Raw genomic sequence first — 26956 nt, 5'->3', positions numbered from 1 at the left:
ACAGGTAAGAGAGGAGTGAAGTAAATAACTGGTTTTAATTTATACACACCTACCGTAAGTCCCGGTTAATTTCATATTAACCCAAAAACTTGTGGAAGTAACGCCGACATCAGCTACTCCCATTGAAAAAGTAGAGCTGATGACATTTCTATACCATTTCACTTGGAAGTTATTAAGTTTACAGGTCAGTTCAAACTTCAGATCTATGCTACCTGTCTGCATGTAGCAGAGAACTGGTTGTAATACATTATAAAGTATTATAAAACCCACACACAGATAACGTCTAGTTAACGTTTTATGACCAAAACATGAGGTTTGAAAAAATCAACATTTGATTATAAATCGCAGTGTAGTGGTGCTGTATCTGTACAACACAATAGCATCCCAACCGAAGTAATGATAATCACGATAATATTGAGGATTTATAAAGCACAGACATATCCACTGATAACGGGACTCAAGGCACATAACAATATTACCCTGGTCAACGATAACCTGTCAAACATAGAGACAATCCCTCTCACATGGCAGCAGCTGGGTGAAGAGAGGCAATGGAGATAAAGTGCCTTAATGCCCAAAGGACACAACGTAATGCTCCAGCCAGGACTAGAACCTGCAAGCCTTTACCACTTGACTACAATACTCTCAACAGGTAGCTATTAAACATATTTGAAAAATTGTGCTAATTGAAAATTATGGAGGATGTACAGGATATCTGAGTAGCAATTGAACAGTTCTTGCACAGCGCTTCCCAAGAAAGCCGTGCACAGTTATCTCTAGGAGTTAAACCCGTGTACAGGCATAGGAGCCCAGTTTGATTTGGGGGGGCTGTAACAACTTGCCCGAAAAGTATATCCAAAGTTTTTCGAGCGCTCCGCGCATTGGACATGTTAATATGCATACCATACATGCATGCATCGGTTATAACATCGCATGACAATAACATACAATCATTTGCCATGTTATTACCCTTCCATATTGCTTATAATTATTAGGGAAGTAGTTACAATAACATTGATCATAATAACCATTAACCATTGAAAAACACATTGCAAATTATTTTTCTGTCAGTACAGTAGGTGTCTGAAAAATTCTCAGCATATTGCCCGAATTTTCACAAAATTTTTTGGTTGGGGGGCTGCAGCTTTTACCTTTAATGCCAATCATCATGCACAACCATCTAGCAATTTGGTCATCGTAATAATTTACTAATAATTTAGTACTCAAATTTTGTATATAGCAGTTATGAACGCTATGAACATTCCTTCACAAAATCTTATGTGTTCCTATGTACAAAAACTGCTAAACATCTTTGCACTTGTGTAGCAAATTCCCCATCTTGCATAGCAATAGCAATTTTGTGATGTGATACCGTGTCAAGTATTCGATGATACTTGGTTAAAGTTGTCACTCGCTGATAACAAACGGTCTGAGTCAGATACATATTTCCTGACCGTCTTAAATGTAGCTCATCACCCTATATAAGTGTAATACATCTTGTTAAAGGGATAGATTTAATATCCTAATATTACCATGCACTGAATATTTGGTTCAAATATCTTCAAAGATATAAATTATGGACTTATGTTTCACGTTCCTTTGTCTCTGAGAGTGAATCTGGAGTACAGTAAATTTTCGGCTTAAATACTGTTTTTAGTTCTAAAATGTATATTTTAAGTTTTTAACATTTCGGATATGATTTTGTCAAAGGCTATGATACTAACTGTACACCTCTTCTAACATACCACCAGTATTCCAGCTACAGGAGTTGGGTGTAAGTATCAAAAGCATGCTTTATAAGGTTAGAAAAGAAGAGCTTCCCTAGAACATGAACTGCAAATTATGCTGACATTCACAGAGAATAGAAACCATACTGTTGTGGTTTTATTGGTTTAAATTTGTGGTTTAAATTGGCCCATTTAAGAACACTCCACCTTAATTTGGAGTTAGAAACAATATGCTGAGGGGATTTCTCGACAAGGAATCGGACTTTAGAATATTTTCGTCTTCCTCGTTGTTCATGCTGCAATGCTTTTTAAACAAAGAAAATTCACCTTTGACAAATGTCAGACACGCTCTCTCGACGGAATTATATTTCGCAAAATGGTCAGTTTTCTTTTTCTACTTCTTTTACTATATTTCGGGTAGTTATTTTCCATGGTTAATTTTACTTTCAAATTCTGTCAATCGTAAAATGCTCACCAGACTATGTACCTTTAAATGGGTATACTAATCTACAGGAAATGTTCAGTTACTGGCTTCTGTCATCAGTTGTGCTCCCATTGTACATAGATCATAGGAACTGAGAATCAGACACATTCCTGGTATTATTAGTCATCTTTCACTAAGTCTACTCCACTGAACCCTCAGAGCATATATTGATATATTTTTAGTTTTCTAATTTACAATTTTTTTTGGGTGTGTTCTTCATTGTATTTACTTGACACTTGACAAGCCACACTAGCCAACTACACTGCTTACATGTAGGTAACCAATCACTTTGTGCTAGTAAACAACATCCAATCCCAAAGAACTCCATCTAAAATTTGGTGAAACGGAAGAAGTCTGAGCCTTTTCTTCGACTTTTTGCAGAGAATTGTTTTGCCAATTCTTTCCGGAGGGACAACACCCTTTGCAACGTTTCATTTTCCTTTAATATTTATAACTTCTGATACTTTCCTTCTCCGTTTATCTTTAGCTTCTGCCCGCACACCTCATCTTCAACCCAGGAATCTATGTAGTATACAGGATATCCAAACACCTGCCAGTTAGACCAAAACCAACATACATCCAGCCATTGCCAATCATCTCACGTTACCCAAATTCAATTTAAAACCCATACCTGCAATGAAAGGGCAACCCAAAAACCCAAGACCCAAAATTAGATTATCTCTCAAAGGTACATTATTGAGACACCCCCATGTTTACTCTGTATACAAATCTGGTAACACTACCCTATTACTGCATTGCGATAGTCCTTCCTCTCTCTCTCTCGTTCGTCCCGACCTTATTCCCGATGAAAAACAAGCCAAAAAAGAAAAATCTATATTTCATTTGAATTTAATTGGAAAGATGAATTAAAACCTCCTTTAGATGAATATCTCTTTTCTTTAGTGAAAAGTAGACCAGAATATTTGGAAGGGCAGGTGATGCTGAAACTCTACGAAAACAGGAAGAAAATTCTCTGGGTTCTCTTTCGTGGGGAGAAGATCGTCCGTGAGTGGGCAGATTCAGAAAACCTCAGGGGAATCAAAAAATTGGTTTTTTTTAAAATGGTCAAATCTGGTAGATAATTGACAGGAAACCAATGACAAGGTCATGGCTATGAATACTGAATGGATGATTGTACTCTAGAGGCATTTACAATGGGCTTCTGTTCTTTTCTGTTAGATGAGTAAACCTGTACTCACTGAGTCATTCCACTTCCCCCTTCAAAAATCATCAACTATAGTTTCATAAAATGACTAAGGACCAACCCACACACTATGTATACAATATAGTACTCATTTAAAACCACACCACTACAAAGGTCATAATTTATACAAGTCAAAATTTGTTGGGGAATTACTCTGTGACAGTAATTTGTGAAAAATACTGCCAATTATTATGGAGAAAAGTTTGAGTACAGAGTAAAGTTTTGTCTTCAGATCCACATATGGTACATATGGTCTTCAAATCAAATGGTCTTATGGTCATATGGTCATATATATATGGTCATATGGTCTTCAAATCATATGGTCTTCAAATCCTCATATGGTACAATACCAGTAATTTGTGTGTCCAAAATGATGAATGCTAAAATGTTCAAAAACTGCTAAAATGTTACCAACTTTTGTAGGCTATTGTAGGTAGATTTGAGGACAAATGTAGAATGGAGCTAGGTACAGGTAAGAGACAAGCTGTGAAGTCAATAATGAATGACATAGAGTTGACGATATTTTGTGAATGAAGGGTTACAGCCCACGAGACCGAAGGTCCGCGAGACCGAAGGTCCGCGAGACCGAAGGTCCGCGAGACCGAAGTTAATTTCAAATTAAAAATGGTCCGCGACACCGAAGGTCTTCGAGGCTGCAGGGGAGGGTGCATGGGGCGAAAGCGCTCTCAAAAGTCTCGCTCCTCCCCCGCCACCCGTCCCCTGCTGCCCCAAATGAAATATTTATAACGTAGTAATTAGATATAGCGATACCCTATTTTAAACAATATTGCCCCCTTGTCAATCTCTTTGACTCGCTCTGAAGCCCCTCCGATGAAAAAGTCTAGTTACGCCTATCGATGGACCATGCATAGACCATCGGTCTCGCGGACCATATGTTCGCGGAAATTCGGTCTCGCGGACCTTCGGTCTCATGGAATTCCCCCAATGAAAGGTCTGGGAAAAGCAGAATGAATGATGTCATCATCCCGGAAAATAGGCTGAAAATGTTCCTTTTATAATATTTATAACCATTTATCCACACAGGGGGGGAAAAAACTTTAAAAAGAAAATGAAATATGGTGAAACATGGTGAACATTGACAGCATAAATAGAGATACCAAATGTATTGCATTTCAAGGACAAGTTTACCAGCAAAAACATTATAATCTAGGAAATCTGCTTTTTCAAGCAAATATGTATCTTTCCATGATGCAATAAAAGATCACCTACTATACTGGGATGTGTCCTGGGGTAAGGGAGGTTTTGCCAATCAAAACAGGATACATCCAATCCCCTATATCTCGAAATGTAGGGACAAGATAATGAAATCAGGGTTTTCGACAAATAGTATGAATTATTTCTATCTCTAAAGGACAGGTGCTATGTACTGTACATTGTCTGCAAGTATAACCCTTTAAGTTAGTTAAAGTATGTTTGTACAACCAACCAATTCAAATGCTTTTGGCAGTTCAAAGTTCGAATTACTTCTGTATATATTTGATTCACACTGTTACGAAGTCATGATCAAATCTAGTACTGCAGTGTAAATGATTAATGATATGTAAACATACTGTCAGTAGGGCAGGGCACCCAGTCATGTTTCTCTGGTATGCTGACATCAACAGTGTATTTGCTCAGCTGATTTTGCAATTGGTATCGAAATCAACAAAATACTTTTGACTAGTATTAATATATATGTGGAATCTCTTCAATCAACAGAAATTTTGTGAAGTATATACCATACAGTACAGAGAGTACACTACAGGTTAATTTACAGATATATATACAAGCCAAACCAGTAAACTAAAAAAACTTAAACTTCATCTGTTCTTTACAGTGTAGAATACCTAAATGGCATTAGCAGTCCTCATAAATACTTAGCAGCGATCCCCTTGACGCTGGTGAACAGTAGGTCAGAGGGGGGGCACTGTGCTTAAATGTTACCACCTGTTATAGGCTATATACTATAGGTTAATTTGATGGCAAATGTAGGGGGGAGACAGGTAAGACAGGAGATAAGTAAAACCCCCTATTATCCATTTTTCCCCCTCTTCCCCCTCCACTCCCCCTCTCCCCCACCCCCCACCACTATACCCCTCCATTCCTTCCAGGTGCCTACTTTCTTCCCCTTGTATGAAGGGTACAGTTTAATGTACGTACCCCATTGCAGCTACTTTGAAGTCAGCCGTACTGATGTACAGGGAAAAGTATGATTCAAGAGAAAAACTTATAGATCTAGCATTTATGAGTAAATTGCATTTGTACCTTTTTTCAAACTCTTATCATTTCAAACTCTTAACTAAGCTCTAGAGACATAAACAACAGCTTTTTATTCCCTGGTATAATGTACTTTATTATCAATATATCTTCCTTGACTTATTGTGGCCTAGGTAGTTAAGAGTACAACTGAATTGATAATGACAGATAATTGAGGAGTGGTACTGTATGTAGTACAAAGTTATGTTTAGCAATAGTATTGTTTCTTATACCAGCAAAACTATCATTCTAAGTCCTGGCCGCAATGCCAAGTGAGCTTCAAGACATTATTATTTCTCCATTGTGAGTTCTCATCACAGCAGAATGCTGCTGTCTATTCAGTGTTGAAGGGTTTTTTTGGTTCCCGAAAGGGAAAACTACGGAGTCACTCTTACCCACCTTGCAAAATTGTGAGGGGGACCGCGGATTGCAAAAGTCGGCAATGACTATGACTCGGATCGCAAAGTCGGTTGTTACTATTACGGTTAGATTCGTCCAACACGGCAACATACAGAAACGTTGTACCCAGAGCCAAAGTGAATTAATCAGGTCACACATCCGGAGTCTATGCATGCTAAGTTCTTCAATAGTAGTACCCTCCTTACCATTCGAGAAACATTTCACACTGTAGTTTTGATTTAATTTGTCATACAAGTTCACAAACCCATAAGATCTGTTTCGGTTGTTTGGGAAATTATTTCATCAGATGTGTCTCTCTATATAGATGAAAATTAATGCAGATGTTTGAGTGTAATTCTCCTTTAACTAAATAATTTAAACAAAATAATATTATTACATTTTTTTACTAACTATTAAACACTATGCATAATTTGCATAGCTATGTTTCCCATTCAAAAACAGTATAGATATAACCACAACCGGCAATTATAATAAATTGGACTCAACTTGCCAATAAATAAACGTAGATATTGCACTGCCATAATTGATATATTACAGTTGCTGTTTATAATAAATAAATTTTCAGCACTAGGAAAAAATATAATATACATATTTACTGATGAAAATTTGATGCCATAAATTTTCACAGAATCAAAAGTAAACAGATTAGTCATTCAAATAAAACTTGTCAACAAATGTATAATCTCAGTTATAATGGATAGAAATTGTTTGCTCTTTTTCAAGTCTTGGATTTATATTTATATTCATATTAAACTTAAAATAAGTTTACTAAACTTGAGAGAATTGCTTCCTGAAAAAGAAATCACAGGAAGTTGTTGGAACCATATGAGCACCTTAAAGGGGCAGTAACCCTTGTCGCAATCAATTTAAAGATCAGTTACAAGTAAGACATCCTAGAAGGAAGTCTTAAGTTTGAAAACTGCACAATTTCCTCAGTTTAATTCCATCCAATGATAACAATCTGTCATTGACAACAATTAAAATTCATGAATGCAAGCAAAATGTCGGCAAGTTTTGGGAGGTAAAATGAAGAGGCTGGTTGACTAGAAGCCACTATTAGATGCTCAACCGCTAGAAAAAGTTAACAGAAATATCTCTATATATGGCACAGTCAAGCAAGAGTACTTTATGTTTAGTTTAGGAGGAGACAGGTACAGTAAGCAAGGAACAGAAGTGAAGTAAAATAAATATATTACAAGCCTTTAATTGGGTTTAAAAATTCTCTCAGAGATACTATTTATAGGCAAGCCTTATAAACAAGATTTCCCACTTTCCATGTAGTCCAGGCTGGGGTTGCAATGTGTTTCAATACATGAACAATAGTCAGACCCCCACCTCTATCCCCCAGACCACCCCCCCACCCCCCAACCTCCTCCCCACCACCACAAAATGTTTAAGGATACATAAATCTGCTGCATCTTCTAAATTACAGAGCTGATACTAATTTATAATGGGTTTCTATTTTATTGATTATAATATTTTATCATAACAGTTACTGACGGTTCTGATTACTGTATTACTATAACATTTGCCTAAGTTCAAAACACATAGCTAATTATATTGATCATTAAAGGATGCATGTGTTAAAACTGCATACCTTGCTTGTTTATTCAGCAATTCTGGCCAATGTGTGGTATGGACTTTGTTTGTTTTTATCATGTGATGATGTGATACCAACAACCATTATTTCTTGGAAACCAAAGGGGATCTGTAATTAGTTGTTCAACATCTACTACTACCTCAGCATAGTAATACATGGTGATTCCCAAAATACAGTACTGGGCTGCATTGAGTAAAAGCTTTATAGTCCGAATAAGAGCATTAAAGACATTGATTGAACGTAATAATAAGCGTTAGCCTTTTGTGCAGGTGTTCTCACTTATTGAGCGAACTCACAGTGAAACGCTTCAGTGAATACCAGTATACACTCTGTACAGTTTGCAAGAGTAGTGTACTTAAGCCATGTAACAATGAAGACACAGAGAAATCACTATAATGTATTGTACATGCACCAACACCTACTAACACTTGAACAGCAAAGTCAATATCAACACACTGTGATTTGGTCTTGGTTTTTGCTGAGCTATTTGGTTCAAATAGCTTAGCAGTGAGCAGCTATTTCCTCTTATCAGAGCCTGTTTCATCTCCTGCCCCTAAACTTTACGCAGAGAATTGCAAAAAGTATCCTTATTTGTTAAACTTTTGTTTATTTGTTTGTGTGCTTGCTTACTTGTTTGTTACATGTTAATCAAATGGGACATCAGATCTCTCTGTTTTCAAACTCTTGAAGAAAATCTGTTTGTTGAATGTTTTTGTTTAAAAAAAAAAAACACTTAGCCTAGTTAGCGTAGTCTTTCAGACACTTACACAGATGTACCAGAGAGAAATTTATTGAATGTGGTGGAGTGTAGTTAGTTACACTTCCCAATAAGAATTCAAAGTAATAGAACCTTCTTGCAGTCCAAGAGTGATGACCCCCCCCTGTGGATTACTTGCCATATATCTTTATATAGTATAAATATAGTGTAAAAGTAAGTGGGCCTGACATTATGATTTTAGCAGGATCTTCTTCAGCCTCTGAAGATCCTGCACGGATCGAAACGTCAGGCCCACTTTACTTTTACACATTCTATTAAAAAGGCTCTTTAGTAGATCAGCAGTTTGCTAACAGTTTTTGTTTTATTTAGTATAAATAAAGAAAATAAACCTATATCCAAATTAAAAGGATATACTTGGCAGACAACATAACACTTAAATCTTAAAGAGACAAATATTCCACACTGTTAGTTGTAAACCCCGTATTCACTATTTTGTCTCCCAGGTCGTCGAGGTCGAGATATGGTTGATTGAATGTAATCTATTTTTGAATGGCTAAACCCTCTGTTACTCCAGAAAGTGGCACACAACAGATGGCCTGTGATGCTACCATTGTTATGTATGTTGTTCAGAAGCTTCACATGATAATCTCCAAGTTGTGGATTTATCCTTACTATGTAATACATCTTGGAATGTCTGCTACCATTGTTATGCATGTTGTTCAAAAGCTTCACATGATAATATCCAAGTTGTAAATTTATCCTTAATATGTAATACAATTTGGAATGTCTGCTACCATTGTGCATGTTGTTCAAAAGCTTCACATGATAATAGTTGTGGATTTATACTTAATATGTAATACATTTTGGAATGTCTGCTACCATTGTGTATGTTGTTCAAAAGCTTCACATATTCTCCATGTGGATTTATCCTTAATATGTAACACATTTTGGAATGTCTGCTACCATTGCTATGCATGTTGCTCAAAAGCTTCACATGATAATCTCCAAGTTGTGGATTTATCCTTAATATGTAATGTAAGGGATGTTACTCCCTTTGGGTTGACTGGAGGTTTAATCACTAGTGTCTCATCAGTAGGAAGACAGATGAACACTTCAAAAATGACAAAGAAACCGTGTGTAGCTGGCTAAGTATATATACTATAGAGAGAATTGTATTGAAACAATAGATATAACAGTGAGACTCATATATGTAACTGAAGAGTCCAATATATGAAATATGAATATGAATATTGGAAAAAGTTATTCTTACTTGGGTAGGAGAGTATTGAAATGCGGGGTCCAGTCTAATGAAAAATAAAGGAATGATTTAACTTACAGTTTGGTTGCTCACTGGTGGCCACTTTGCATACACACACACACACAACACAACAAATCCTTAGAAAATATAAAGGCACAGAATGTAATATGAATTAAAGTCCAAAGGGTCGACCAAAGGGAAATTGATTGTTCTGCAGGCTGTCAAGGTAGAGTTGAATCCAGGCGAGATACTGTAGAGTTGAATCCAGGCGAGATAGAATAGAATCCAGGCACGGTATATTAAACAAAGTTCCAAAGGGACATCAATGGCGGGCCGTAAATAAAAGCAAAGTAAAGTTAGTGTTCTCCAAAAAGAATGGTTAAAGATCCTTCCATGAGATGGCAATGGAAAGTGAATAGTACAGTTCCTGTAATAGCCGAGAGCTAGGCTTCTGGGGGATTTCAATGGTGATCAGTATCAGGAACGATGAGGTTAACAATTAATTTATATTTTACAGTTACAGTAGGCTTCTTGAATGTATAAAATTGAAATTCATTCCGCAGGAACAGATTCAGGTATATGATATCAAAACTTTAACTTTGTATCTAATTCTCCTACAATACTAAATCCTATGTCCTCATGGCTTGGGGGGTTAAGGTGCTCTGGAGCCACATGGCATACCCAGCATTTTCTTTGTCTAACTAAAGGGAGGGGCCAAATTGGAGTAAGGATACAGTACCCAATCAGTAAAGTAACTTTCTATAAACCATCCTTAAAAGATCTCCTGATTGGAGTTGCTACCAGAAAAACTCTGACCACAGCAATGCTGGTGCCAACTTTTCTAAGAACAAGGGAGTCCTGTAGTAAAGAGGCAACCCACATGCTAATGGACACTAAATTTATGTACAAAAACTGCAGAAGAGACAATGAACTTCTGTTCTGATGGAATATTTTAAGTAAAAGGATAAAATGTGAAGCCAGCAGCTTACTGACTATAAACAGGAAATGGAGCCTGTTTACAGTAATACATTTGGAATGTCTACTAACTTTGTTCAGAAAGAAAAACTGGATTAGGTTTTTGAGTGAATCTGTGTAAAGTGAAACAAGGTAATGGATAGACAACCAGCTGTTTTGAGTGTGTGTTTGTTTGTCAGAGAGGTTGGGGGGGGGGGGGGGGGGGGGGAAGAGGGGTTGTTTCTCATGTCCCTTGCTTGGGTAAGGGAGGGGGATCACACACAGACACTAGTCCAGGCTTCATCAAATTTGCATAATGGCATTGTCTTCTTCGTCTTCCTCATTGTTGTCGCACTTGTCTTTGTCCTCGTTGTTGACGCCATTCTCATTAAAAAAAAAAAAACCAATGTTAAGGTAACCCTTAAGTTGGTTTACAGTAGTCTCTCTGCACTCACTCTTCCAGCACCCACTTTTGTTAATTAAACAGACCAATTAAACTAATTACAGACTTTGCCAAAGGATCAAAATTTTGATTTCAATTCTCTAAATCAAAACCAAATTCTCTCAGATACCTTTCTGGGTTCTCTTCTTTGCTAGAGCCAAATTCCTTTGACTTTTCTGATACAGTATTTCAAATGTGTGAAGAAACAACTCCCAAAATTATAGTTCTCATATATGAATGTGGAAATCATGGCTTGAACCTGCAAACATCTTCACTTGAACACCACCCAAAAAAATCTTTTATACGTCTATTTTCATATATAATACAATGTCATTGATCGTCCAGTTAGCAGTTCATTAACCAAATATACTTCAGAAAATGATCACATGCTTCAAATGAAAACAGAATGTGCAAGGGCTTGTAGCCGTTCATTTTAACCATTACTTCTGCTTCAGTGCCATCTAGAATTTTCTGCATCTGAGTATTAATTAAAGTCCATAAGATATATAGCATAGCTGACACAAAAACTGTTAGATATATGCTAAAATGGCCACAAAATCGGATGACATACTAGCTTTGCATTTTTTTAATATTTTTTTTTTATGTCTCCACAGTTAAGAAAATCTATGCCCATCAAGATATTCAAAATTTTGTGACAACATTAAGTAAACTGAGCAAGACAATTTTCAGGGCAAGTTGTGTTGGTACTGTAGAAGTGTAAAATTTTGTTTTACTTTAATTATGCAAATGAAATGCAAATTAAGTGTTCAATGGCATGCATAACTGGTCATTATGGTTTTTATTTAAGCTATCATGTGTGTCTTTGTAATGCTATACATTCTCTCTTGCTTGTATAAAAGCAGATAGTAGTTATGTTCACCCAGAGCTTTATGAATATTCAATGTACATCCTAATTTCGATTCAATACTTTCTTGTGTGAGTGTGTGTGTGTGTGTGTGTCTGTGTGTAAGTACTCTAACCCTATCCTGAGCACAATACCATTTGAAAAATTATTCTGAACAATAGATGTACCTAGCTGTATTACTTACCCTTAGTGGTACCAGCACAACTTGAATAGTACCTCAGACTATCTATATATCATAACTTATCTGATTTATAACTTATCATGTGCGATAAATCTATGTCATTGAGCTAAATATTATTTACCTGAGCAGTGGGCGGAAACCTGAATATTCTAACTTGTTAACCACTTGATGTATGTATTCTATACATTCTTTATCTTACACTGATTAGCAAACATGAATATTCTAATATCATCTAAAAAGTTGGTAGTATGAACACTCTTACTGTACAGTAAATTCTAACTTATCTTTACCAGCAAACAATGCCTGCGTATATTCTGACCATGAGTAGCATTACTATTAAATATAAATATTATTAAATAACATAACAAAACCAACACGGGGAATCATAGATTGTACAGGGTTTCCTCTGGTATTCAATTTGTGAGATGGCCGCCTAGAGCTCTTTAGTATTTTGCGACAACCTTGCAAACATTGACATGGAAAAATTGCTTGTGAACACAAAATTATAGCAACAAATAAAAGTTCTCTTCTGCCTAGAGTATTGACCATATGATATCTAGCATTTGTATCTAATTTATTTGTTACGATGATTGACATTAGGATGTTTAACAAAATTTTCCGGGCGACCATACCCCAAACCCCCACCCCCCTCTGGGGATAAAAACCGAACAACCAAATGACTGTGCCACTCTCAACCCCAGTCCCCTTGCATCGAGACTGTGACTGTTTGATCATCAACAGGTGTGTATCACGATTCCCTTTGAAAAGGAACAGATACCACACATGATCTTCGCCAATAGGTGGAGAAGGTTGTTGTGTGAACGATTAGTCATTCTTAATCAAAACAACAAACCATTCTCAACAAAATAGTCATTCTTTTTGCAAAAACTAATAAAACCAATCTTAACAAAGGAGCCAGTACAGAGCAGCATACAGCATACCTGACCACAATAGAGACACCCATTATTCTATACGCTTCCTGTTTAAACTTTTAAACTGTAACAATACCTGTATGTATGTATGCACAAGTTGACCCTGAGGTCATTTGAAAGTGATGAATGGGTTTAGGCCCTGACACCCCCTCCTAAAAGAAATACTTTTTGACTGCAATCTGTTACCTGGTTTAACAGTTACCATTTAAGTCTGCAATTATTAGCTTTAGGCCAACATTGTGAATGATAATTGTTCAAAAATGTAGTATGAAGTTTAGTCCCCTTGTGTTTGCACCACAAAGCTCCAATTTTGCTTGGGACATGACTGATAAAGGTGAACGGAAGAGAATTTAACCTCAGATCGTGTAAATATGTAGTAAAGTGCCAAATTTATGTAAATATATACTGTAGTAATTAAAGAGCTATAGTAACTAAATACACACAGTAAGAACCAAGCCATGAACTGTAGCCAATTAAACCTATTCCCTCCTGTACTGTGTTTCATAATGTAAGACAAGTATGCCTTATGTTGGCTTAATAGGCTGCCAAACAGCAAAATTGGAGGAACCTTATTTAGACTTGTCAACCTGTTTTCTGGTTGATTTAATGCAGGTGTTTGCATTTCGGCCATCTCGATACCAAGCCTATATGTTAATATCTGCCAAAATCTTATTGCACTCTTCAATGAAGTTTTTACCCAAATTAAACATTCATAATTAGCAACTTTGAATTAATCAATCTGTCCTGTTCTCAAAATGTTGCAGCTAAGCCTACAGTACCATACTTTTGCATGTTTCTCTCCTTTTGGGGGGGGGGGGGTGGGGGTGAAAGGGGTGGAGACTTTTCTTGGTTAAGTAGATGGAAAATGTTTGCCATTTCTTAATGGAGAAAGGTAAAAGGTGAAATATATTGAAATGAATCGCAACAATGCATATTACAGACAGCTAAGTATATTTACAAATCAGAAACTCTCAATGTCAACAAATACTTAAATTAAGGCATTTGAGATGAAACTTGACCAGTGTTACACTATTCGATCTAATGTACTGTATTTGTACTGTATGCATTGTGCTGAACATTTTCAGAATAGTATACTGTATCAGAAGCAATGCAAAGCACAGATTTAAGAATTGGCATTTCTTCTCATGAAATAGGTAATTTTTTTTTTTTTTTCATTTTTTTTTTTTTTTGTTCTAAGACATTACGAATGGTATTTCCTTTGATAAATTGGACGGGTGAAATCTAGAAAAGAATGAATAAAACCTGAAACCCATGAATAATTAGAAACAGCTGAATAGTTAATAATTGTCAATGGTTTTCATCAACGACAGAGGTTCTGATGGATTGCACCTCAGATGGCGGATGTCCAATTACTGATTCAGGTAATTTAGCCAGCTGTCTGTCTGTCTCAGCTCTTCCTTCTGTGATGATAATGATGATGATGAAAACCAAGGACTTTAGAAGAGAAATATAACTCTTGTACCAAGCTTCTTCAAGGTGGTTGCTCAACGGTAGGTCACGTTAGTACTCCGTCTCATCCAACAGTCCACCTCCTGCCGTCCACCTCCCCCAACCCCCCCCCCCCCCAATAATTTGTTCAAATTTTTTGTGCCAGTTGGGAAGACTCTGAATTTTGTCTCCCTTTAATTAAAAAACTTGCTATCTTTGGGATAATTCCCTGCCACCTCAAAGCTATAGTCAAAAACGGTGGATGGAAAGTGCTTCACCTCAACACTGTACATATATTACAAATCCCAACTGGATTCAAACACAAAAACTTTAAAAAAAGACCCCCAAGAAATCAGACCAGTAGACAATTTCTGCAATATAAATCATGTGTACTGTTTAAGGAGAGGAAGTGGGCAGTGACATGGCGGAAGTGAGTCTTTTGGGGGGGGGGGGCCATGGTGCTATCCACCTTACTACTTTTGCAAACTGGGAGGATCAGAGTGCTTAAATTGAGTGGAGACAGGTAAGGGAAGATTTGACTTCTAAAAATCTGATTGGATGACTTACCAGTTGACATTACTGTCTTGGTGCAAGGCCACAGAATACCCGAACAGTGAATCGTCTGGTCCATAATGTAAAATGGGCCAATTCTGGTCTAAATTGAATCCATTGACCCCACTGCACAATATGCAGGACAAAATACTTAGGATTGCTAAATCCATTTTCCAGCGACCTTAGGTTCAACGTAACCTCTATATGTACGTCTTTTCTCTTCTGGCTATTCAGCCTCCAGATTTACGCAAGTGAAAAACGGCAAAACCTGAAAGAGAAATTATGTGATATATTTTTTAATTGTTATCAAGTTTAACCCAATGGTATATTTAAGGCAAAATCGTACCATGGCTTTTCACTTAATAGCGGCGTATCACAATTGTAGACAAGGTAACCACAACATTGGTAGGTCAAGGTAGGTCATTACAGATTACATTAAGCATTGAAAAAAAATAATAAACCCATCTATTTGAATCCTACCTGTGTTTCTTCAAAAGAGTTGCAGCAACCATTTCAGAAGTTGCATGTTAAAATTGGTGGTCAGATGCAAAATGGTGATTTATGTTTCGAATTTTCGTAAAAAATGTTGAATTTAAAAGAAAAAATTTTACTCAATCATAAGGGTATATTTTCACGAAGTACATGTATGTACATGTTATATCTTTATGTTCTGTACACTAGGATGTTTGGGGCCGAGCCTTCCTTGATTTTATTATGGGGGGTGCTAAAGCCCCACCCCCTGGTAGTATGTACATGGTTGTGCCCTGACTACAACAAAGCAATGTCATATATGTGTAACAGACTGGGTACACAACAACCGAATCAAAACATATGATCGCTTACAGCCAACCAGTTGGTTTTACACATAGCGGTTTAGTAAACCCTTACAATCAAAAAGAAAGCTTTTGTGCCACTCAAACTTTAAATGTACACTCTTGTTTCATTTGCAAACTTATGGAGCTAAAACTTTTTTATTTACAAATGCACTCCACAATTTGGATGGATGCATTGCAATCCCCCCTGGAAATTAGAATTTATATGTTAAGTCCTTATCGATGTAACATGGGATTAAAATGGCTATGAGAATTTTGTTTAGTTAATATATTTCGTCATGTTTTGGCATCTTTTCTGTCTTCTTTTATAGAAGGGAAGACTACCACATGACCTTTTGATGAAAAATTGCAAAAGGACCAAATTAGTTAAAATGATATAGTTTTGTTCAAAATTCTTCATGACAAAGTCAACTAGAACCAGATGAGATATTATGAAGTTTTACTGATGATAAAGTTTACTTTATTTACCTAATTTAATTTTCTCTGTGCCCAGAAATGTAGCATTGCAAACAACTACAAACAGGACCTACCAAATTGTTAATGTTGCAATATTCCAAGAAATGGACAAACGTAACATTTCATTCTTGAAGGTTAGCTTGGCACTTTAGACTAAAGGTTAATAACAAGCGATGCACTGGTGCCTATTAATACCTGATGGTGTATTAAACATGCATTGCACTAGTAGAACTTACTGACCTTAACATCGGTGAGATACAGTATGTCTGGTAAATCGCTTATTTAGCCGACGGTTGCGATATATCAAACACAAGTTCAAAATCGTTAAAATATGAATGCAGAGAAAAAATCACTTTGTTCTTAATGTTTAGTGAAAATAAAAATCAGGAAATTCATACAGTTCAAACATTTATTTTTGGGCTACAAGATAGACCATGTATCCTCCTTTAATGGAACATCCTCAGATAAGCCCACAGCTTACATTTTACAAAGAAACTATTCAAATGTCTCTGTGTACGGTCTTTTATACTATACACAGAGAAACTTTTGACAAATATACTTTTGACAAAGAATGATAATTCTTTAATACTACTCCATGATCAATTGTGTTCATTAAACACTGCACTCAGATGGTATGATGAATTAAAACTGTAGATTGGATGCATGATACCAATAAATTTTCCTCTGTGGCTTGATGAGTCTTTCATCGAGTCATAGGCTGTGATCAGGTGAGCAAGCTAGTGCACCTTACTCATTCAACCTACAATCTGGTAAACAGATCTACAAGTTGCTTCTATTGCCAACATTAGATTGCAATTGGTTCATGTTGTCTATAAAATTATGTTAATACTTCTGATATTTTGTAGAATCATGTAGGCCTATTTCACATGTTATAACTTGTGTTAAAGGATGCTTGCAACATACCAAATAAATCATGACCACTTGTACAGATCATCTGCTATAAGTATAACAAGGAAGTTATGTACCTAGGTCCTACTCCTAGGCTAAATAATGTACTGGTCCCAATACGAAGTAAGTTGTAGTACCACTACCACTTGAGTGTAGGCCTACGCCTACAGCTATGTAATAGTAACGCTAGGCCTGAACGAACTCACCTGGGGTAATTAGTAGGCCTATCGTACATAAGGTACTGAACAGGGTATCAAAGGTCAATCCAAACTTGGCCTACCTACGTACGTGAAGTTACACCATACAATTGTTATTGGCCTAGTGCTCTATTATCGAAACCAAAGTTGTAGCTCTGTACTATCCTGACCTTTTCCTATTCATTCACCTTACCAAGTTACTCTTTTCGCATTGCGTAATTAGAGAATGGTATTATTCCCTTGATAAATCCTTTGCGAATTCGCCTTCAATATTTGATCCGAAACAAAGTATGAACTATTTATATTCCAAATGTAGATTTCCAGATTGATCCTAGTACAGTATAATAAACAATTGTTACCGTTCAGCAATGCAGTACGCTTCAAATTAATAGCAGTTGGTTGTGCTGCATGGATCACTCACGTACGTTGGTACTTCCGAAAGGGGGCAAGTAACAACTATCAATAAGGGCGGGGCTAATATTGTATATATGTTTATTCATTTTTTTTCACCAATCAGTGGCTATGATGACGATAGCGCATATAATGTTGTGCCAGTTTGAGCTCCCGTTTGGAATACGGAAGTCCTTATTCAGAATGATGACAAACCAATCACTTGCTCTAAAAGTTTTACAACCGGAGACGTTACAGTGGCTGTAAGTAAAAGTTTTCTTTTTACCGTTCCTCCGTAGACACCTTCCTGTTTTGCTGTTTGTTTTGAATGACGTAAAAGTTATTCTATGAAAATGTTTCGATATCTACACGCCTAGCATTCCAACACAAGGAAATAACGTGTTGCGCCAGTACTTTTTTGTGAAGTAATACTGAAGTGATCTGATCATCCGAAACCGGTCGTGTATGTATCGAAGGAGACGAGGCTCATAGCTTTCGTTCTTTCCCAACGTGTTCGCTTCTTTCTTCCTGCTGAAAAGACACTTGCTTACATCGCGAAAATATCGTCCACTAGCTTAAACTCGAGTGCATAAGCTCTATTCCTGAACATCGTGTTAATACATCATGCAAATGTCGTCATAATCAAGTGGCCACACTTCGAAAAATGCAAATATATCACACCGCAGACGAGAACTTCACTCTCTTCCCTAGTAATAGATTCCTCTCATAGTTTGGAGTCACAAACAGCAAGAGAACATATTTCAAACAGTTAGTCTTTAGTAGCAAGTTTTCATATGTATAACTTAATATGTAACTCAACATTTAATACATACTTAGATCATGAGAACAACATCGACCACCACACATGGCGAGAAAATGTCTAAGTGTTATTTGGCGAAGTTTCTTTCATGCACTAAATTTCTTCGTCATCCTCGTTTTGCTTTAATCGCCCAATTTACCGGATTACCGAGGAAGAGAGGTGCCTTGAGAGCCAGGTCGGGCCACGGGGGAAATTATATGTCCACTCGTGTCCTTTTCATTTTTTTTTTGCACTATAAATGTTTTTTTTTTTATACTTAATAATCGCCCAAACTTGCTCGTCCCCTCCATATTTTCCCTTGCGTAAATTTTGACCACAAGCCCCTTGCTGCATCCCCCTGACCCTCCACTCCATTTGGCCTGGGGGGGGGGGGGATTTTGAGATGATCTTGCTCAATAGCATGTCACTGGTTATAACGCCGCTTAACGTGATACGGAATTTATAGGCAACTGCACAACGGATCCATACTGCACGTTAGGCCTACTTAAACTTCTTTTCCTACGTTTTTTTATTCAATACAGATATATACTATAAAATTGACAAGTTTGATTTTAGTTATATGATTTGCAGAAACTTGATTGCATAAGTTTCCAAAAATATGTTTTGCAATAAAGGTTGTAGGCAGGATTCCCTTGTGATATTATGCTTCAAATGTGCAGATCACTTAGTTTATCATTCGTGATGAAGGTGATAAGTTCATATATCTTGAATCAAGATAATGCTATGAACAAGTTAATTAAACAAGCTGCCAACTCCTGTTTGGCTGTAAATTGTCTCTTAAAAGCGACATGGATCTTCAAAAGGGTAAGGCTAACAACGGCATAACTGAGGCAATTAATTTATTGTATGGCATAATTCTGTCCAGTTTAGTTTGAATTCTAGGTTTTCATACTTCTGTATATTAGAACGCGGGAAGAGTATAGTTTTGAGAGGGGGCTAGCGGGATTGGAAGACGGGGGCTGGAACCGGTTGTAATGAAATATGGGTTTTTTTCTTGTCGAAGTCTGATAAGGATGGTTTCCCATACTTCCGAATAACTGAAAATTCGAGTACAAAACGCTTACGTCATCTGAATGTAATGACCAGAATTTAATTCAACATCAATGGCTAAGCTTATTCTCTCAAATATTAACATAAGTCATCATAATTTATGATAAAAAATAATGATTTAATTTATGTAGCAACACACCAGCAAGGGGGTAAAAACATTTACCATATGCAAGACATCTACAAAAACAGAATATATTTTATCTTTTTGCATAAATAGGTAAATGCATCATAGAAAACTAATTTCAATATGTTGCTTTAATGCGTATTTATTGCTTCCAGGTGTTCTGCGAATAATGGCTACAATTTTTCAAGAAGACTATTGTTTAGAGATAAAAATCGATATAAGAACGATACACATCTTTGCAGTGATGCTTGAAACCATTAATGAGTCACTTTAGTCAACCCAGTGTGGTTCACGATAAATCGTATGGTTTTAATTACTCTGTATGTCAAAGATAGTGGTAATTTCTATACACACACATATACCCAACTCATCAAACGGCCGCTGTGTCTGAACTGATGGCGGTATTCATGTAATGTATTTTTGTTTTTCTGTAACACCCGTTTTAGCGTAAATGTGACCAATTTATGCATGGTGTACACAGTTAACAATTAAGGGAAGAAGAAAAACCAGCGAAAGACGTGCGTTTTAACTTACATTTTTTACGTTCTATCTACAACTTTAACAACCCTGTTTATGAACGGTTGATTTCATCTGGTTCAAAGGTGAAAAACACACGATTTTGACTTAATTTGCCAAAACTTCTCTTAAACAGCTTAAAGTTTATTCTTCAACCCCTCCTTTATTCTTTCTTTCATCTTTGCATACACTTTGATGATCCAGTTTCGTCGCGTTCCAGAACTGTTTTCAGTCATCGCAACGTGGGTATATTGTGCAGTTATATCATTCTGACGTGACACATTAATCCATTAGTTATTCGTATTCAAATTTGTCCAATGTTTACGCAGTTGACCCGATTCCCGCCAAAGTAGACGTCTTGGAAACATACGGACAACGATGCCGAATAACATGTTCTGATTGGTCAAGGAAATAAGAAGTCAATTGTTACGTCAAATCCTTACCGATTTTTCCGGTCTACACAACAATTTTATTTTAAGCGACGAGTTTAGATGGTCTTCCGAAACCTTTCTTAGGCGAATTATAATCTTCTTGTTGATTTTATCATTGGATCCTGACACATTTGCAATGTTTGCTTTGGCTGTATGAGTTCTCTGTGGTTACAACTTCATCAAAATACAACTAGTAATATTTATTTATAAATAGTAATATTTGTTTTCCACTGTGGATAAAATATCGAAATATTATTAAGAACAACAGAGGAAATAGTAGCTGAATTATTGCCCCGGTGACATCATTCAATCTTCTATTGTCAGATGCCTTAATATAATGACATAATATCACCAAATTTAAAGAAAAAACATATCTTCGTGGTACAAAAAGTCTGTGAGGATGTTATGCAGATCTTAAGGTGCAGAACTTATGTATGCATGTGTGTGTGGATAGTATTAATAGCAAGACATGGTATCAAATTAATTCCATTTAAAGCAAACATTCCTATAGGGATTGCGAACACATTCGATATGACCATGCTGTGTTCACTTGAAAATATTTCTGGTTCAATACAATTCCCATATCGATGATTGACTAGTGTTTGTATATTCCCAAACGTGATTGCTTTTCAAATTGGCGGCAATCGTTTTATTGAAATGTTCAACCAGCTAGTTTTAGAGGAAGACACCTGTTTCGTGACCCGAAATAGAAGAAAGTATGTTATTAGTTGTATTTCCACCATCTAGCTCAAGTACAGCCCAGAGGCTAATTTATTTGTGATCCAGGAAACAGGAACATATTTTGGTCTTGTATGGTGAAACTTTCAGAAGGCGAGGAGCGGCCCGCTCCTTGGTTTCACCAAAGTAAGATAGATTATTTTCTTTGTTCTTAGTATAATACCGGTGAACTTCGAATGTTTTCGTCTCGAATTTGCAATTCTTTAAACATTAGTGAAAGGATTTCGTGCAGTATTCGACCTCTCTCATGAGGAGACTGCTTCAAGTACCTCTTAGGGCCACAATCCCTTTTTTCGTTTCTTTAAAAGAAAATCATGCATGATCCGAGTCTGACGACAGATGAAATAAAGAACATGTCACTACACGATTGCTGAACGCGTAGATGTCATACAATACTGACGGGACGTATACTCGCAATCGAAATTAAAGTAAATTCTCCAAGCACTGAAAGCTTTCAGTTGAGCTAAAAACTAAAAGCATTAGACGTCGAATGGTCAAAGAGCAAGGCTGTGCTATTATAAAAAGCTTTAAACGTGTGTGTGTGAGGTTTAAAAGGACGTACACATCCGTAGCAGGGCTCTAATTCGTCCCATGAATGTAAAAAAAAAACCGAACTGACCATTCCCCCCCCCCCCCCGACTGAATGTGGAAGGCATAACCCACTGCTTAGCCCTACCTATTGCGAACGACATCATCTAAATAACTATATTCCGTTTACGAGATAATCCTTCATATTTTCAGGGCATACTGATGATCTTTAAAGGATATGACGAGTAGATCTGTCCGTCCAATCAAAAAAGTTCAAATTCAGTCTTGTTGCTAACCTTCGTCCCAGCTTCTCCAATTTCTGTGAATAATAATGCCAGAAATGTTGGCAGAAAGTAATTATCCTCAGAAGATGGGAAAGAAGTGTGAACGGGGAAAGTGTGGGGGTGGGGGGGGGGGCAAGATGCGGCACGCGGGCCGAATATCTACGATCCACGAAAATGTTTCCAAAACTATAATAGTGCGGCAAGGAGAAGCTTATGGCAAGGAAGAACATATATGAATACTCTGGGGGAGTTTGTGGGCCTATAGCATATTTCAACATGACAGGAGGACATACGCATGTTCAGCTTTCTGGTCTCTTTCTTACCATATAGTATACAGCATTCCCTTTTCAAGGGACATGTCTTTTAGTGTTGTGCCACTTCCGAGGATTGAGTACAAGAAATTTTCCGTAGGCAGCAAATACATTATATGTCGACCCCAGCTGCTTTATAGCCTTAGCGAAAATCTGTACAATTGATACGATTTGTATCAAGAATTTTTATGTAATGTTGCAAGAAAAAAAACTCCAATGCAAATTTCAGATTAAAATAAGGATTGAGAACGTCAAGTGGCAATATGTTACTTCTTCTAAGAAATTTATATTCTTCTCCTCACCTTACCTCCCCATCCCTCCCATCCTTCTCCTTTCACCGTAATTCAGGGGGCGCACCATGGGTAGGACATGGATTTTGGCATCATATATATATCGATGATAGGTGAGTTAAATGTATTATAACAATGATGGTCATATTTCCATAATTAAGTCACAGCTTAAGTTATGACGCCACAGACGATCCGCCGTTCCTGATAAACTCTCAAATTATGAATCCAAAACACATTATTTTACCTCACATCGAAGAGTCGAAGATGATAACGCTTGTACCTCTAGATTGAAACCATTCAAAACCACCTTGTAGTAAATCTCACCGTTACCTGCAAGAAAGTTATCAAGAGATGTCGTAAGTATATGTATTTTTCGATCCTCCTGCAAGCAGGAACTCGAGAAGAAGCCATCATCATGGCTTATCAAAGCCGCAAGCTGACCGAAGTCAATATCTTAGATTCATATTTAACGTTCATGGTTATGGATTGTCAATTGTCAACAACTCTGTAACTGGACGACATACATTAATATTGGAGTGACTCGAACTCAGGACCTTATGATTGAAAGGCACCGTATATATAAATGAAATGTACGGTGACTGTCATGTAATGAACGTACAATAACGTTACTTAACGTAACATCACGTAACGTCACGTAGCGTAACCAAATATAAGGTAAGGCGTGGTAACAGCATAAGAAAGTTACCGATGTAACCTAGCGTAACGTAAAGAAACGTAACGAGACGTGTTATAATATAACATAACATAGGCGATAATTACAATTCAACAGTTATAGGTTGTATCAGACTGCTACATGTTACCCCCTTTCTCCCAGCTGTGTTTAATAGTGCATAAACGCTCCTATATTTACAGGCCTGCACGGCGAAAGGGGGTTCAGAGGGGGGGGGGGTCATCCCTGAAGCCCGGGGTCACTTTAGGGGTCCTGTGACATATGGAGTAAAGAATAGTTTATTCTCATTTTCATAAATATACTTAAGATTAGATTATATTAAACTTTAAGAAGTGGTCCGGTGACAAAACTGGACGGGGGGGGGGGGTGCGACCTGGCTCTCTACGTCCCTGTCTATTTTGAAATACCTCACCTCCTTTCTGTCCAACAAGGCGTATGTAGATATTATGGACGTGACCAGTATATATCCGTCTTCCTTTTCGATAGAAGGTGTAAGAGTCATTGTCATGGTCAATCACGACTTTCCGTTTGCCCTGATAAACATACGCCGTGTAGGCCGAAACAAGAACACAGATAATACAACAGACCAGATAGCTCTATGGTTCAATAGAAATAAAGAAACAACAAATAAGAATAGACATAAACATACAATATTTTCATAACGTAAATAAACCAAATCAGCTGCAGTATAATGGTCGATGAAAACTAAAACATCGCGTGGGTAAGTTCACAACGAGCCATTGATGGGCTCATCAAGCTCTCTTAATAATTTGAGAGAGCAAAAATCATAGCAATACAAGAACAGATATTTTCTGGAAATTAATTCCCTGCCGTTTTCCTGGTTGTATTGAATAAAATTGCAGCTATCAGTGATTCCTGGTTAAACAGTTTGCAAGAAAGATATAATATTGATTCTGCCTGGTAGCCCCTCCCCCACCCCCATGCTCCCGTCCAAGGGCGTGGAGAGCAGATCGAACCTCGTGAACAGTTACTGGGACCAATATTTTGATGGACGGTTCATAGTCGATACAGAACTCATGCAAAAAACGGATATGTTTATATTTTTGTGAGGTCGCTATTTGGAATCTCGTTATAGTCTTATTTTTTAGTAGTATTATCAAGTATTATCAAATAGGTTATTATATTATATTACTTCCCATGGTCACTTTTCTTGTTTCTGGTTTGCTGATATGCAAACATTTATCTCGTGATAGCCTGGACACAAACGTTTCAAAGCTGCTATGGTGTAATTTCCTTTGCGTAATGACTTATACAAAGTATATAAATTTACGATTAAGTCGAAGGTTATATACGCCATATGGAGAATGAAAGTTACGCTGAAGTTCTTATATATCTTCATATGTATCGGTGTGAGGATTGTTGACACAACTACCAATAAAATGACAAATATCCTTTTAACTGTTTCACGAAATTCTTTACGATAAACTGGAATTACCTACCATTGGGTTCCGAACAGCCAACATCACAATGCCACCGATGACCAGAGCTGCAGCGATGGTAGCCAGAGAAAACCAGAACCAGATGGATATGAACTCATATTCGTAATCTGTTTATAGATGAGGTGAGACAGGAAAATAAAGATGTGGTTCCTTGCCTTAAAGCAGATGTAAGTATATCAACTCCTCAATCTGTACACAAATTCCACGTAGTCATCGTGCCTTTTAGTATAGTTTCTATCCTAGGACTATAAAAGACTGGAATACACAATCCTCGGCCGTTAAAGAGAGCCCTAGTCTTGAGGTGTTTAAGACAAGATTACCCACGCATTGTTATTAGCACTGCTGCGCTGCGCACCAACATCCTCGTTGTGATACCCGAGAGGGGTTTTTAACGAGTACCTAACAGAAACAGAATATTTGTCGACGGTGTACCCTATTTATCTAGACGCACCCCCTCCCCCCCCCCCCCTGGAAATGCACGTGGCCTGTAGAAGGTGGTCGGAAGTTCGTTCGCCACCGAAGCTCATGCATTCATGCATTGCACAAGAGATATGAATCAGGCGTTTATTTCTAATTATCATACACTCTAGAACTATTCAATTCATATAGAGAAGTTCCAGTGAAGATGCGAACTTTCTCGGTAGCATAATGTTGTGACTACAGAGGTGAATGGACCGTTCAAGTCGTTAAGAGAATATCGACCCTCCGTAATGTTTGAACATAGTTGGTTTATTAGGTAAATTATGCCATATAAGTACCCTCCTCCCCCATCGACACCTACAAATAAAATAAACTACCTGGTAGGCTAGTCACCATTGTACAGCAGAACTCGGGCTAGGCCGATATAGGTCAAAAGCTACTTACGGTTCTCCTCAGTCTCCTCGAACGGAAATATAGGATTTTTCTCCAAACGGGCTTGGAAAATATCTTCCGGCTTTGCCCAAAATGAGTAGTCCCATGTTCCAAATATACCGACGATTTTCCTGTCATTTGACATTTGAAATGACAGGGACGTTACGTCAGTTATGAAAAAGAAACTCAAATATAGAAAATCGAAACTCAATCTTTAATTCCCGCCGAAAACTAAGTTTTCTTGTGCAACGAAAATGGTGTATACAACATTATAGACGCTGCACATAAAATACCTTACGTCTTATCACACGCGCATATTTGTAATCTATGGGGTATATTGCGGTCTAACGCGATGTATAAAGTGCGTTGGAAAGTTATGTTTTCATTCGTCACATGTCGAGCGCGCATACCAGTGTGAAGTACGCAATGAATTCCGCTCTTGCCTACAGGCTGGCCACCGTGTGTGTGTGGCGTATGTCAGTATGTGGAAAGGCAAAGACATACATATGGGCCAATGATACATATATACATCGAAGCCATATCCATGGAGATACTATTCGTGATATATAGTAGAATTTATAACCCTGTATAGAAGAGTACTGTACTTTTGCTCGGAATAGCATCAAAAGAACCGTTCGTTCGCAACATTTTGTATATAAGAGCACTTATGCATACCAAATATAGGCCCCTCGCGCAGTGTTTGGTATAAAGGTCCAACTCTTCAGTATAACGCACCACATCATAGCAATCCTATACGCTCAGGCTTGGGGTTGGAGAGCAAATGCTTGTTGAAAGTTTGGGCCTGGGTGAATTTCTTTTATAGACTATGATATCTAGCACATTTTGGGAGCATTGCAGTCCATGATGAACGTTTAACTTATAGTTTCAAATCATGGTTATAGAAAAGGTTTCGACAACAGATGAAAGCAATATATACATGACTATACCTTCTGCTAAACTTTTGACCAATTGCACTCTTGAGATTTCGAACAGTTTACCCACAATCCACTGCAAGCGACCGGTTTAAAGTCAAG

The 26956-nt window shown here is 37.3% G+C and overlaps 2 protein-coding genes across 5 annotated transcripts in view; both read right to left on the bottom strand.

The window, feature by feature from the left end:
* Positions 1-17835, bottom strand: part of LOC139958573 (integrin alpha-8-like) — a 120277-nt gene extending 102442 nt beyond the window's left edge. The window contains exons 1-2 of one of the 3 annotated variants that reach the window (XM_071955723.1): positions 17608-17835; positions 15058-15310 (exon numbers count right to left, since the gene is read on the bottom strand). In XM_071955723.1, coding sequence (XP_071811824.1) covers positions 15058-15212 — 155 coding nt within the window. In that variant the 5' untranslated portion in view covers positions 15213-15310; positions 17608-17835. The remainder of the gene's footprint in view (positions 1-15057; positions 15311-17607) is intronic. The other 2 variants (XM_071955722.1, XM_071955724.1) reach the window with 2 other exon arrangements.
* Positions 17836-19913: 2078 nt separating this feature from the next.
* On the bottom strand, positions 19914-26249 carry LOC139958578 (cation channel sperm-associated auxiliary subunit TMEM249-like). 2 transcript variants are annotated; one of them, XM_071955728.1, is made up of 6 exons: positions 25935-26249; positions 25071-25177; positions 24023-24206; positions 23164-23249; positions 22275-22353; positions 19914-20727 (listed from the first exon to the last, which is right to left on the bottom strand). In XM_071955728.1, exons 1-6 carry the CDS (start codon positions 26065-26067, stop codon positions 20642-20644), a joined length of 675 nt encoding a protein of 224 aa, XP_071811829.1. In that variant the 5' UTR covers positions 26068-26249; the 3' UTR covers positions 19914-20641. The 2 variants fall into 2 exon arrangements, with proteins under 2 accessions (XP_071811829.1, XP_071811830.1); XM_071955729.1 differs by having other exon boundaries at positions 20610-20730; positions 22276-22353; positions 25935-26248.
* Between the last annotated feature and the right edge of the window lie 707 nt (positions 26250-26956).

Source organism: Apostichopus japonicus, chromosome 18 (assembly GCF_037975245.1).
Source record: "Apostichopus japonicus isolate 1M-3 chromosome 18, ASM3797524v1, whole genome shotgun sequence".
Classification (NCBI taxonomy): Eukaryota; Metazoa; Echinodermata; class Holothuroidea; order Aspidochirotida; family Stichopodidae; genus Apostichopus; species Apostichopus japonicus.
The sequence above is the reverse complement of the archived record's forward strand: the minus strand, read 5'-3'. Positions and strand labels throughout refer to the sequence as shown.